Raw genomic sequence first — 15,720 nt, forward strand, 5'->3', positions numbered from 1 at the left:
ATATTAATAGAGTATAAAAAATGAATATTCTATTGAAATAGAGCATTAGAATGCTGTTCTAAAATATATTATAACCTTAAAATATAATGAAAATGTATATATTTTGAACTGTATCTACCTCAAATTCAAATTAGTTACCTAAATTCTGGTATTAAAATATGAGAATTATGTAATTTCTTGGTGAGTAAACATGATAAATGGAGAAAAGATTGAAGTTGTCAAATACTTCATTTTGCTTAGTCCAACATCAACATTCATGGAAGCAGCAGTCAAGAAATCAAATGATGTATTGCATTAGACAAATCTGCTGCACAAGACCTCTTTAAAGGGTTCAAGAGCAAAGATGTCAGTTTGAGGACTAAGGTGCACCTGACTCAAACCATGCTAGTTTCAATAGCCTCATATGCATGTAAAAGTTGGACAGTGAATAAGGAAGATCATAGAAGAATTAATGAATTTGGTGTTGGAGGAGAATGTTATAAGTACCATGGACTGCCAGAACAAACAAATCTGTGTTGGATGAAGTGCAGTCAGAATGCTCCTTAGATATTAGGATGGGGAGATTTCGTTTCTCATGCTTCATTCATATTATCAGGAGGAACCAGTCCCTGGAGAAAGACATAATTCTGACTAAAGTGGGGGGTCAGGGAAAAAGAGGAAGAGCCTCAGTGAGATGGATTGACACAGTGGCAGCAGCAAAGGGCTCAAGCAAAACAACAATTGTAAGGTTGGCACAGGACCAGGCAGTGTTTCATTCTATTGTGCATAGGGTCACTGTGAGTCAGAACCAACTTGATGGCACCTAACAACATTACTTCTGAATATTTCTCTCCTTGCAAACATATTATCTACCAAATACCTTTGAAATAGAAAATTATGAAAACATTTCATTCTTCCAGTTTCTGGAGAAGGGAGAGCAACCACAAGGTCTGTTAATGACTGCAACACAGTCTTTTGTGAGGAAGTGAAAAGAGAGGATAGAGAGAAAAGAAACAGGAAGATTAGGCTTTCCGAAGCCTTGTGCATCCCTCTGGGTAAGCCAAAATCTTTTGTTATTAGATAACTTTACATTTTGCCTAATGCCAACCTTCTACATTCTCTTTTTTAAACAGTGGGTCTTGAACCTACCCTCAAAGACCTCCAAAAACAAGAAAAAAGTAAGCAGAGGTAAGAAACTGGTGAAGGAAAATAAGAAAGAATAACTTTGCATTTGAGGTGGCCTGTAGGATAAGCACTGAACCGTAAGGTCAGTTTGAATCGTAAGTTTGGTGGTTCAAACTCACCAGCTGCTCCTCAGAAATCCTGTATAGGGCTGCTGTGAGTTGGAACTGATTCGATGGTGCTTAACAACAGGGTGATTTCATATGAGTTATCTGATACTGAGTCATGAAAGGCTAAGTATAATTTAATGTTTATATTCATTCACTGAAGTGTTCAGAACAAGGTTTACCCAATAAACATTTATTATCTGTTCTGTTTCAAAGTTACCGTTTGCAAAGCAGTGAGAAAGGTCTACCTGTTGGTTACTGCACAAGCTCATCCTGCTGAAAGTTTTTTGTCCATCTTAGTCCTTCAACCTCCAATTGTCATGACTTCATCTCAGGTTCTCACAATATTCTAATGAGGTTGGGAAGACTGATGCTATTATTATCCTCTTTATAAGTGAAAGGATGTTAAGGCACAGAGATAAGTGCCCCAAATCCCAAGAAACAAAGTTCAAGTCACAACTCTGTCCCTTGAACAAGTTCCTCCAGCCTTTGTGCATTTGCTAATGCTATATGCTTCTCCCCACCCACACCCAACAAAAGTGCCCACCTTGGGGTCACCTGTCTAAACCCTGATCATTATCCAGGGCCAGAGTCACTGGGTAGCCTGGCAAGAGCACTAGAGACACCACTGAATTTAGGCTCAGAAGCCCTCAGGGAAACATATTGGTAGATTAGTTATGTGCTTTTGTGCAAGTTAGTCTCTCTTTACCTCAGTTTTCTCAAATGTAAAATGGGGGTAAGATGTATGTATTTCTGAATGCCTGGAAAGATAAGTTAAGTGAATATATACGGAAGTTCATGTAAACAACATGCCTTATTCAAGATCTAGCTTAGATACTACTTAATTCAGGGCATCTTTTGCCTTTCAGTGTAGCCTGCATTGAATCTCCCCTGGCATTTGCCGACTGTACTATATATCTTAGGACTTGGGTGTCTTGTATCTTGTATTGTTGTTTAAATATTTTCTAGTCAGAAACAGAGCCTAGCATAGGGCTGTATAAATGTTATGGATGAAGTGTTGGAGCTGAGAACAGAATCTGACTCCCCTGGTACTGCTGTACTCATTTCTATATTAAAAAAAAAAAAAAAAAGTTACAAAGTGAATCTGGGAGAGAGTAGGACTATGACCACAAATATGTATAGGTTTGATAGAAGATTTTTGTTTTTAGGTGCCATCGAGTTGGTACCAACTCATAGCGACCCTATGTGCAACAAAATGAAACACTGCCCGGTCCTGGGCCAACTTCACAATTGTTGCCACAACTTGAGTCCATCAATGCTGCCACTTGGCCAATCCATCTCATTGGGGGTGTTCCTCTTTTTCTCTGACCCTCCACCTTACCAAACATGATATTTTTCTCCAGCAACTGGTCCATCCTGACAATATGTCCAAAGTATGAGAGGCGAAGTTTGGCCATCCTGGCCTCCAGGGAGAATTCTGGCTGCACTTCTTCCAACACAGATCTGTTGGTTCTTTTGGCAGCCTATGTTTCTGCTTATGTTGCTAATATCTATGTACGTCATGGAGTAGGAGCCCTGGAGGCACAGTGGATTAAGAATCAGGCTGCTAACCACAAAGTTGCCCTTCAAACCCACCAGCATCTCCATGGGAGAAAAATGACTCCCATAATGGTTTACAGTCTTGGAAATTCTATATAGGGCCACAGCTGCTATATAAGCACTGGACTGCTAACCACAAGGTCAGCAGTTCAAGTCTGCCAGCCACTCTGCAGGAGAAAGATGAAGCTTTCTGCTCTCACAAAAATTTACAATCTTGAACACCCTATACAGGGTCGCTATTAGTTGGAACCAGCTTGATGATACTTTAACCACCAATAATAGGAATTGGAATCACCTCAGTGGCAATGGGTGATGTAGTGGAGTATACGGGGGGTGGGGGCAAAGTTGTGAAAACTTCTTAAGACATAACCAACCACCTTGAGGAAATGAGTCATTGGACCTTGGGGCTCAGGCCCATAGGCTCAAGGGATGCCAAAGTCAATTGGTATAATGATATTCCACCAAGACAATATTCTACATCCTACTTTGATGAACAGTAGCAACTGGGGTCTTTAAGGTTTTTGAGTAGCCAGCTAAAGTGCAACTATTGGTCTCTCCCCATATGGAGCAAATAAGAGTGAGGAAAATCAAGGAGACATGGAAACAATTAGTCCAGTGGACTTGTGGACCACGTGAACATCAGCCTCCATGACCGTGAGACCAGAAGAATTAGATGGTGCCTGGCAAGCATTACCATGCTTTTCAGAAAGGGATCATATTAGAGGTGCTGGATACAGTGGGAGAAAAATGTAGAACAAAACTCAAAATAATAAAAATTAATCAGGCTTGCTGGTCAGACAAAGACTAGTGGAAACCCTGGACTATGGCCCTTGGACACCCTTCAGGTCTAGAACTGAACTCACCCCCGTGGCTCAATTTCTAGCCAAAAATAAACAGTTCATAAGGAGAACAACAATACTAGTAGTGACTGGGGTCTTAAAAGCTTGTGAAGGGTCATCTAAGATGCAACAATTAGTCTCTCCTCCTCTGGAATAAAGAAGAATAAAGAAAATCAAACACACATGGAAACAATGGAGGAAGGTATGCACATCTTAGAATAATCAGTCATTTGGAATCAAAAGGGAAGCATTTAACCAAGCACCAAGTTCAGAAGGGTTAGGCACAAAGGAGGAATGGAAATGGGAAACACAGGAGGAAGTGAGAGAAGCAATGTTGCTTTTATGGAGCTTGTGATCAATAATACAAAGAAAAATATGCATGAATTATTGAATGAAAAACTGATTTGCTCTGTAAATGTTCACCTACTTCACACTAAAAGGTTAAAAATGAGCAAAAACCACTTTATTTAAGGATGTTGGGGGGTATTACCCTATTTAGTTTTTTATATACTTAGATGCAAGCTTCAATAAGGATACTCAGCAAGAGGCAGAGTTTGCTCTTTAAAACAAGTGAATAAATCATATAAACTGCTTGAAGAGACCATCCCAATCACAGATAAATTCCCAGAAACTCCCCAGATGTGGGAATCCCACCAAGACACAGAATCCAAAGAGAACATTTCTCCTTAGGCCTCACAGGGAACTATCTTGCTGGATGTATTTATAAATCAGGCAGCTGTTGTTTCATTTCTATAGGAAATAAGACATTCTAAAGCTTTTTCATCTCCCCTGGGGATGACATACTCTATGTATATAGAATATTTTCTTCAGGGGATCTGAGTAGCTTTCCCACAGACAGCAAGCTGCTGGTAGTGCATTACCTGATCTTTGTAAACCAGTGTGCTAGGGCTTGCCCGTGGTTTGTCTTTAAACGAGTACGTGGCCATCTGCTTCTTTAACAACTCCAGGGAGTCAGGAGGCATATACTGGGGAACGTCATTTATTACTGGATTGTTTCTGAGCACAAGAGGTGGTTTTCTTCTTCCTTCGTTTTTAAAATTATAGGTTGCTACCACTGGATTTAATAGGGATTCCTCAAGAAAAGTCCTCAAGTGGTAAGTACCAGGTATAGGAGTATTCTGTAAAAATTGACACATTGAAGATCATTAGGTGAACCTATAACATCCTTAAAGGAACCTTTTTTGGAAAGGTCACTGCTCAGTAGCATTATTCTTTATTTTAAAATTTAATGAAATTCTATCAAACATAATAAATACTCTTGACAGAACAATATTTCAAGCGAGTCATGATTGTTTCCTTTCTGAAACACCTGCTGAATTAATATCAAATGGATCGTGGCCATCATCAAAGTTTACTGTTTGAAAAAGCAATTTCAGGGATATACTTAAACTTATGATTTAACTTGACTATAAAATTTCAGGTCTCTAGTGACACCACTCAGTTTAACTTCTTTTTTATAGTAAGTATTTGTTTTAAATTTTTTATTACTATAAAAATATAGGTAATATAATACTTGCCAATTGCCAATTCAACATCATTCATATATACAGTTCAATGCCACCAATTATAAGTCATGCTGCACAATCACCAATATCCTTGTCAAATTTCCTACCACCATAAACAGAAATTCACTGCTTCCTAAACAGTGACTCCCTCCATCCCTGACAATCTCTATGAAACTGGGATCTCTATTTATCTATTCTAGTTATGTCATATAAATGAGATCATACAATATCTGTCCTTTAGTGGCTGACTTTAAGGATAGCTTCTTGACAAAATAAAAGTTGTCCTACTTCTGCTGAGTAGATACTAGCCCTCAAGTAGAAAGCTAAAGGGTAGTAAAATGAGGCCTGGTGTGGCACCATGGAATCAAACACTGGACTGCAAGGTTGGTTTGAACTATAAGGTTGGTGGTTCAAACTCACCAGCTGCTCTTTGGAAACCCTATACAAGGTTGCTAAGAGTTGGAACTGACTCAACAACACTTAACAACAACAACTTCTTCTGAGTAGATACTAATCCTCAAGTAGAAAGCTAAAGGATAGTAACATGAGACTAGAAGTCCTCATGTGGCGCTGAAGGATAAGCTCTGGACCACAAGGTCTGTTTGAACCACAAGGTGGTGGTTCGAACCTACACAGCCACTCTTTAGAAACCCTATATAGGGTCACTATAATTTCGGAACCAACTTGACAGCATTTAACAACAGCAACAACAAAGGGATGAACTGGTAGAGCATGTAGTCTATCTAATAAGAGGTTTGGTATTTTCAAACCACAACCACATCTAAGGAAGCAGACCTGAAATTTTAGTCACTGCTTCTCTTGTGACCATCTCCCCATTGAGCATGCAGCTCAGTTTTGGCATTAGAATTTGTTGATTTCCAAGATGCCTGGGACCCATGGGGCCCCACTGTTTTTGAAGGGTACTTCTGAAATCTAGAAATTATCTCTCATCTGTGCAGGGTTCTTCTGGTTAATTTTTAATCTTGCTTTCATCCATTGACTATGTTAGCAATGGTTACCATAGGCTCCAAACTTTCTAAGAAAGATAAAAACTGAAACCACAACACCTTCCAGAAAGTATGCTTTTCTTACTTGTGCAATCGTACCAAGATCGTATGTTAGAATGACCTCATCTAGATATCTGCAAAGCACCTGGACTCCAAGAGTTGGTTTACTTTTTCAAGTTTTTATTGGATTCAAAATATAAAGCTACTTTCTTGTTCATATGCTGATACTACTATTGGATGTATGAAATGATATCCACATGGATCTGAGCAACCACTGCTTTGTTACAATAAAGTATTACTGACTTAAGAGGTAAAACAGAGTACAATATTAATGGAAATAGGAATAATCTGAACTGGAAGACTGAAAGTATACATACTGTTAATGCTATTCTCCACCAACCTTCTCTTTCAAAAGATGATGACTTCCGGGTTGGTTTCTATAAACAAATACAAAATATCCTTACTCATTTGAGAGGGGATCTCTTGAAGTTCAATATAATTTAGAAAACATTTACTTGGAGAAATTAATGTCCACCAAATTGCTCAGCCTATCTTAAAATAAAAGCTATGTAATAAAAAAAATTTTTTTTGCCTGTAATATTTCCTTAAATTGCTACTTTATGATCTTAAATGTTTTTTTTAATGATCTTAACTCGCTATGGTAAAGCCAGAGTAACAAATACTCCCATCTCACAGAGAAGTCATGAGAGTATTAGCTGTGATAAAACTTGATGTTCTTAGGAAGAAAAATGGTTGTATAAATCCAATATTGTATTATTCTAAATTGGATGTATGGCTCAGGTGATGTGGCTGGAAACTCAAAGTAAAAGGGTATAGTTTTCATATTAATGTGAAATATGGCAAATGTTGAGAAGTGCCTGGAGGTACATATACTATCAAATGTGCTACAGCTCCAGTTCACTAAGATTGTTCAGCTAAAGTCTGCAAAACCAGAGAGGCAAAATGATGGAGGAGCCAGACAAAGTTGGGCTCAAACTCCAGCTCTGCACTTAATGTGCATGGGGGCAAGTGATGAGCCTTAGATGTTTTATGAATTTTATCTTCCACATAAGAATATAAAAATGAGGGACTCTGAGCTTTGGTGTGACAAGAAGGCATTGTACATATTATCAAACAATATCATTATTATCCCCCACACATAAAATTTTTCTGAAGACAACTAAAAAATACTGACAGAATTTTTTTAGTGTCAACAGGGAATTGAGAGAAATTCAAGCCAGATTTAGAAGAGGACTGACGTCAGTTGGATCTTAAATGCAGGCAGAGAATACCAGAAAGATGTTTACTTATGCTTTATTGATTACTCAAAGGCATTCAACTATGTAGATCAGAACAAATTATGAGTAAAATTGTGAAGAATGGGAATTCCGGAACACTTCAGTGTGCTCATACAGAATCTATACAAATGGCAGGGGATATAGCAATGGAATACTTGTTGCTAGGGGTCATTGAGTGACGCCCTACTCATAGGAATGAGCAATGGATACTTGTTGCTAGGGGTCATTGAGTGAAGCCCTACTAATAGGAATGACCCTATACACATCAGAATGAAACATTGTCCAGGTTCTGTGCCATTGTCACAATCATTCCTATGTTTGAGTTCATTGGTGCAGCCCTCTCATTGAGGTCTCCTTCTTTTTCCCTCATCTCTACTTTACCAAGCATGATGTCCTTCTCCAGGGACTGGGCCCTCCTGATAACATGTCCAAAGTTCTTAAGATGAATTCTCACCAACCTCATTTCTTTGAAAACAATTTTGTTCTATCATCTGGCAGTCCATGGTGTATGTTCAATTTGCTTTCCCAACACCATAATTCAAAGGCATCATTTCTTCTTGGGTCTTCCTTATTGCCTCGCTTTCCCAGGCATTGAGGACATTGAAAACACCAAGGCTTGAGTCAGGTGCACTTAGTCTTTAAAGTGACTTTTTTTTTTTTTTTGCCTAATGCAATTTGATTTCCTGACTGCTGCTTCCATGGACAATTATTGTGGATTCAAGTAAAATGAAATTCTTGACAACCAATATTTTCTCCATTTATTGTGATGTTGCTTATTAGTCCAGTTGTGAGGATTTTAGTTTTCTTTATGTTGAGATATAATCCACACTGAAGGGTGTAGTCTTCAATATTCATTAGTAAAATAAGGTTGTGTCACCTCCATATCGCAGGTTGTTAATGAGTCTTCCTCCAATCCCGATGCCACACTCTTCTCCATATAACCCAGCTTCTCTGATTATTTGCTCAGAATACAGACTGAATAGAGTGAAAGGATACAACACCGATATACACCTTTCCTGATTTTATACCACAGAGTAACCCCTTGTTCTGTTTGAACTGCCTCTTCACCTACGTACAGGGTCCACATGAACCCAATTAAGTGTTCTGGAATTTCCATTCTTCACAACATTACCCATAGTTTGACTGACCCACACAGTTGAATGCCTTTGCATAGTCAATGAAAACACAAATAAATATCTTTCTGGTGTTCTATGCTTTCAGCCAAGATCCTTACGACATCAGTAATGATATCCCTAATTCCATATATTCTTTTGAATTGAGCTTGAATTTCTGTTGATATACTGCTGATACAGTTTTTGAATTATCTTCAGCAAAAATTTACTTGTATGTGATACTACTGATATTGTTCAATAATCCCCACATTCTGCAGAAAGGTACCTCCTGAAATGGTGGAATGTCAACCAATTCTTTTTGGTACAATGCCTCTGCATATTTCTTCCATTTCCTTTTGATGCTTCTTGCGCCATTCAATAGTTTGTCCATCAAATCCTTCAAAATTGCAAGTTGAGGCTTAAATTGTTTCCTAAATTCTTTTAACTTGACAAATGCTAAAAGTGTTCTCCCCTTTGGGTTTTCTGAATCCAGATCTCTGCCCATTTCATTTTACTACTTTACTTTGTTTTCTTGAGCCATCCTTTGAACTCTTCTGCTCAGTTCTTTTACTTAATCCTTTTTTTCTTTTTTTCACTTTAGCTATTCTACATTCAAGAACAAAATTAAGTCTCTTCTGGCATCCTATTTAGTCTTTTCTTTCTTTCCTGTTGTTTTAATGACCTTTTATTTTCTTCATGTATAATGTCTTTGATGTCATGCCACAACTTGTCTGTTCTTTCGTCTTTAATGCTCAATGTGTCAAATCTATCTTTGAGACTGTCTCTCAATTCAGGTGATATATGCTTAACGTCTTATGGCTCTCATGGGCTTATTTTAATTTTCTTCTTCTTCAATTTAAATTTGCAGATGAGCAATTGATGGTCTGCTCCACAGCTGACCCCAGGCCTTGTTCTGACTGATAATATTGACCTTTCCATTGTATTTTTCTACAGATGTAATTGATTTTATTCCTGTGCATTCCATCCAGAGAGGTCCATGTGTAACTACCAGTTACGTTGTTGGAAAAAGGTATTTGCAGTGAATAAGTCCTTGGTACTGAAAATTCTATTATGTGATATCTGGTGTTGTTTCTATCACTAAGGCCATACCTCCCAACTGTTAATACTTCACTTATAACTTTCGAATTTCAATCACCAGTAATTATCGATGCATTTTTATTACATATTTGATCAATTTAAGACTAAGAAGTTGGTAAAAAAAAGTTTCATCTTTGGCATTAGTGTTTGGTGTTTAAATTGAAGAACAGCTGTATTAACTGGTCCTCCTTAACTTGTAGACAGATGGTATTATCCTATCATTGAGAATGCTGTACTTTAGGATAGATCTTGCAATGTTTTCTCTAACAATAAATGTGACTCCTCTGTGGTGCTGTAGAATAAGCACTGGACTGCAAGGTTGGTTTGAACCACAGGTCGGTGGTTTAAACTCACCAGCCGCTCCTTGGAAACCCTGTAGAGGGTCGCTATGAGTCAGAACCAACTTGACAGCATTTAACAACATTCTTTTTCAATTTGTCATTTCTGCCATAGTAGATCATGTTTGTATGATTCAAAATGGCCACTATCAATCCATTTCAGCTCATTTTTGATGACTTCCAATTTCCTTAGATACTTTATACATTCAATGTTCTGATTATGAATGGATGTTTGCAGCTATTTCTTATTTTGAGTGGCAATCACATTAACAAATGTAGGTCCCCCAAAGCTTTGCCCCATCCACATCACTAATGTCAATTCAACTTTGAGGAATCACACTTGTAGTGCTTTCCGACTTCAGAAGCTCATCTTCCAGCATAGCCAGATAATGTTCTGCCAGTGTTTATTAAGATAAACTTTTCAGTAGCTAATTTTTCAGAAGTGGACTGCCTTTTCCTACTTCCTAGTCTACTTCTGGAAGCTCTGCTGAAATTTGTCCACTATGAATGATCTTGCTGGTATGTGAACTATCAGTGGCATGAGAACTTCCAGCATCACAGCAACATGCAAGATACTACAAGATTTAAAATCAGGAAAGGTGTGAATGAAGATTGTACCGTTAACATACTTGAATGTAGGGGCTTGAAAGTATCATCTTCAATGATCCTTTCTACCATCCTATGCTTCTAAACAGGGTAGGTGGAAAAAGTATACTTGAAAGGCGCACTTAGCTTTAAGGCAAAATAATCTGTATGCTGGCAAATAAAACTGAGAAACTGAAGTATATGAAGAAGAACATGACATCAGGATTGGAGGAAGACTCACTAACAACCTAAAATATGAACATAATTACAGCCTTGCTTGCTGAAAGTGAAAAGGATGTGAAGCATTTACTGATGAAGATCAAAGACTACAGCCCTCAGCATGGATTACACCTCAAGATAAAGAAAGCAAAAATCCTCACAATTGCACCAATAAGCAGTATCATGATAAACAGAGAAGAAATTAAAACTGCTGAGGACTTAATTTTACTTGAATCCCTGGAAGTAACAGTCAAGAAATCACATGACAAGCTGCATTGGGCAAATCTGCTATAGCTGTCATTTTGAGAATTTAGGTATGCCTAACCCAAACTATGGCATATTCAATCAACTCATATGCATGGGAAAGCTAAACAATGAATAAGGGAGACCCAAAAACGGATGCTTTAGAATTATGGTGTTGGCAAAGAGTATTGAGTATATCATAGATTGCCAAAGAATAGACAAATCTGTCTTGGAAGAAGTACAGCCAGAATCCTCCTTAGAAGTGAGGATGGCCACACCTCATCTCAAGTACTTTGGACATGTTATCAGGAGGAATTAATTCCCGAACAAGGGCATCCATCATGCTTGGTAGAGAGTTATCAAAAAAGAGGAAGACCCTCAAGAGATGTGTTGACACAGAAGGTGTAGCAATAGGCTCAAATATAGAAACAATTGTAAGGATGGTGCAGTACTGGACAATATTTTGTTCTGTTGTACATAGGGTTGTTATCAGTTAGAACCAACTTGATGGCACCTAACAACCACATTATTTAAAATATCTCCTCTGCCAAGTTAAGGGAATCCGTTTCTCAGTATTTTACTGTGCACTTGTCCACCACAGTAAGTACCAGGTAAAATCGTTCAAATACTGTTTTGTTTTATCCAAAGCAGCTGAAATAAGCTCCACTTATCACTCAATCACTTTAAGGGGGAAGATAGAAGATAGGTTAAACATCCCTCAGCCAGATTTATCTAAAAACAAGGTAGTTTAAAATATTTTATAAATTCTCAAACAGCAAGTGGGGCAAAAAACGTGTCTGATACACTGGTTCAAGAGTGGAAACTCTATACACTTATGGAGAGGAAATGAAAGAAGTGTCTCACCAGACTAATGCAGTTGTCCAGGGTTGTTAACAATGAGGAAAGAAAACAAAGCAAAAGGCAAAGGGGAAAGATAGGGGAAATAGCAAAGAGAAAATAAAAACGAAGAAAAGTAAAGACTAGGAAGAAAGGCCCCTAAGTGTGAAAGTGAGGGTGAGGAGAGAAAGGCAAGACCAAAAAGAAAACGCACGGGAGAGGTGCAAGGTCTGGGATTTCAGGGAGGTGGGAGAAGGACAAACAGGGGAGGGAACCGAGAGGGCTGGGCAGGTGGGAGTAGGGGCAGTGAGGCCTCGACCAGTGATTAGCCCAGTCCCAGGTCGTCCCTTACAGCGGTGGTAGAGATAGCGACGACTGACTGGTCCATTTCAGCCCAACACCCAGGCGGGAAGCTGGCTGGCTCGTTGCTAGGAGACGGCTTGCAAAGGGAAGTCTCTGTTTTTGCTGGGAGCAGGCGGGGGGAGGGGAAACGACACGCGCTTGGAAGCTCCGCATGAACCCTCGTTCACACAAGCGAGATCATGCACATGCTTGGGGGGGGAGGGGGGGAACCTTCCTAGGAAGGGCCCGGGAGTCACCAGAGTGCCCCTCAGGTAGTGTTTACGTCAAGGAAGTCTTGTAGGGGCTGGGATATACGGTCCTTAACACTCCCTTCCCGCAAATCCTACGCTTCAAGACAAGTTAAGTGGACAAAGTATACTTGGAATGCATACTTAGCTTGAAGGTAAAATCCTTCTTAGCGCGAACTTTCTAAAAAAACTTTTTAAAGCCACTTCAGATAGCACTTCTGGGAGTGTCACTTCTCTTGCGCCTGATTTGAATGACCATGAAACCAGGGAACACCCCTTTCCACTACAGACACCACTTTTCAACTTCTTTGTAGTTTTTTTTTTTCCAGCCTATAGAGCTCTGGTAGCGTAGTGGTTACGAATCGGTCTGCGAACCTTAAGGCCAGCAGTTCGAAACTACCAGCCGTTCCGCGGGAGAAAGGTGAGGCTTTCTGCTCCCATAAAGATTTACAGCCTCGGAAACCCCATACAGGGTCGCTATGGGTTGGATCGGACTCGAAGGCACTTAACAACAACATAAACATTATTATCTTTAAAAGATCCTCCTTCAACCTCAACAATTCCATGTTACAGAGTATTCACAGTACTCCAAATAAGCAAAGACCTGGGGTTAGTAGCCCAAATGGGAGAAGTACATGCTCAGCATTTCTCAATCTGAAAGCACTGAAGAAAAAAACTCAAGCCTAATTATACAATACTGAAGGATTCTCTGAGCAAAATATTGAAGCATCAAAAGATGGAAGGAGAAGAACAAACAAGATGGTGGATTAGGTAGAAATGCAGTAAAGGAGCTCCGCCAGCAACAACACAGAATACCCAACCAAGAAGGCTCAGGAGATGGTCCCAGAACCCTGAACCACATATAAAGGAATAGTTAGAAGGTTGGAAGGCTTACAACTGGGGGAATTTGTCGCAGAAGCAAGAAATCCATTGATTCCTAATTTGAGAAGCTCGGCTGCTCGAGGAGACGCCATGTTGGGTGAGACCAAGCGGGGGGAAGTATCAGAGCAGCCACAGATGCCTGGCAGAACTGCAGAGATAAAGGTGTGGACATTCGTCTCTTTTGGTACCTGTTCATTGGTCCCTTGCTGTCTGTGTACCACCATTCGGGTGACTATAGGGGTGCCTGAGCTAGTGGGCACCCCAGCCCCACCCTCGGTGGGTTCTACTACGCATGCGCACAGATCTACTTGAAATTTAAAGAGACAGTTTCCAATTAAAACCAAACAGCCACAGCCGGCCCTGAACTGTTTACAACTAGAAAAAAGGCCTTAACGGGGATTGTGGAGCGGGACAAGCAGACAAAAAAGGAAACAGGCCAAAAATTAAATCCTAAGTTACGTCAAAACGACCAACAGTGGCATCCTGAAATTTCTCAAGAAGAGTGAAAAGGGAAGCCCATTTCCTGATCACATCTACCTGGAGGTAATCAGAAAGCATAAAAAATACCAAAATACATACCCATCTGAGTATTAAGGCCACAGATAACCCCTGAAGATGCCTAAAAAAACAGAAGCAGATGACCATATCTGCACATGTCCAGAAACGAGATAAAGTGACTGAGGAAAATGAGCTGAAAGAAGACCTACACGCCATAATGGAAGATGGGCAGGCTTAGGAAATGCCTGAGAAGGAATTCAGAAAAACGATTATAAAATGTATCAAAACACTATACAATGCCATTGAGAAAAATAAGGAAGAAGTCAGAAAAGCGCTACAGGAACAATCAAATAAGATAGATACAGTATTGGAAACAATTCAAAACCTACAGAAAGAGGTCCAAATGGTTAATAATAGAATATCAGAAATGGACAATACACTGAAAGGGCAAAGGAGTAGAATTGAAGAGATAGAAGTCAGAACTAGTGAGCTAGAAGATAAATCTCTCAACACTACTAAGATAGAAGAACAAGCACAAAAAAGGATAAGGCCTAAGATTCATGTTGGATAACATGAAGAGGAATAACATAAGAATTATTGGCATTCCAGAACAGGAATGATCACACAAGTCCACAGAGGAGATAGTTGAAGAGCTTCTGGAAGAAAATTTTCCTAACATCATGAAAAGTGAAAAGATAAGCATTCAAGAAGCTCAAAGAACCCCAGGATGGAGAGACCCTAAAAGACGACCACCAAGACATATAATAATCAAGCTCTCCAAAATCAAAGATAAAGACAGTAGCTTGAAAGCAGCTAGGGAAAAGAGAAATATAACATACAAAATAAAGCAGATCAGATTAATCTCGGATTTCTCAACAGAAACCATGCAGACAAGAAGGCAATGGGGAGAAGGACTTCTGGCGCTTCCCTGACCAGGCAGCTCAGGAAGGGCAGTCTCGGGGAAAAGGGGCAGAATCACACATAGGAAACCTCTGTCTAGCAGACAGATAGCCTTTGAACAAACATAAGATCTTATTATTTCAACATTCTGAACTCATTTTTTTAAAAGATCAAATTACTGAGGAATTACAGGCATTTTGAGCTTTTGCCTGCCTGCACGCGGCTCCCGTTCTGCGCCCGCGGCGAGTGCCTCTGCCCCCTGCAGACCTTGGAATGCAGGGCTAGAGCAACCCCAATTAGAAGGCTGCATTTCCAGAGAAAAGGAAGCATAAACTAACAAAGCCAAACAAATAGAGAGGGATATCAGCACAGATATCAGAAAATTCGGGGTACTCATGGTACAAAGAGACTGAGAGAAGCATCCTTTAAGTCATCAAATACAGACACTACCTCCCTGCAGCCATTACCCCCAGCCCTCTACTGCCCCGGCCTAGACCAGCCCTCTGCCAAGCCGCCAAGGTCCAGGGCCCCCGAGGCCCAACCCGCCGTGTAGCCAGGTCGCCAATGCCCAGTGCCCCTGAGGCCCAACCTGCCCTCAGCCTGGTCCCCGAGGCCCAATCTGCCCACTGCCCAGCTGAGGCCCAAGCTGTCTGATGCCCAAGCTGCCCGATGCCCCCAGCTGCTGATACCCAGGCCCCCTGAGGCCCAAACCGCCTGCCCTAGGACCAAACCACCCACCCGAGGACCAAGCCTCCTGCAAACCAGTTGCTAATGCCCAGGCCCCAGAGGCCCGCCCTAGGCTCAACCCCCCTGCCCGAGACCCAAATGGCCTGCCGCCGAGGCCCAGGCACAACTGAGGCCCAAAAAAGTTACTCTGAGTTAAGCAATAAGGAGAGTGAAAAGGGAAGACCACATCCTGA

At 40.2% G+C, this 15,720-nt stretch overlaps 1 protein-coding gene across 1 annotated transcript in view; it reads right to left on the reverse strand.

Moving 5' to 3' along the window:
* LOC102824415 (chromosome unknown open reading frame, human C2orf61) overlaps positions 1-12,318 on the reverse strand; it is a 108,224-nt gene extending 95,906 nt beyond the window's left edge. Inside the window, 3 exon segments of the mRNA XM_006839428.1 lie at positions 4,549-4,806; positions 6,578-6,638; positions 12,239-12,318. Of these exon segments, the coding sequence (XP_006839491.1) occupies positions 4,549-4,806; positions 6,578-6,638; positions 12,239-12,318 (399 nt within the window).
* Positions 12,319-15,720: the final 3,402 nt, after the last annotated feature.

The sequence above is a fragment of the Chrysochloris asiatica genome, unplaced genomic scaffold (genome assembly GCF_000296735.1).
Source record: "Chrysochloris asiatica unplaced genomic scaffold, ChrAsi1.0 scaffold00024, whole genome shotgun sequence".
In the NCBI taxonomy this organism is placed as follows: Eukaryota; Metazoa; Chordata; class Mammalia; order Afrosoricida; family Chrysochloridae; genus Chrysochloris; species Chrysochloris asiatica.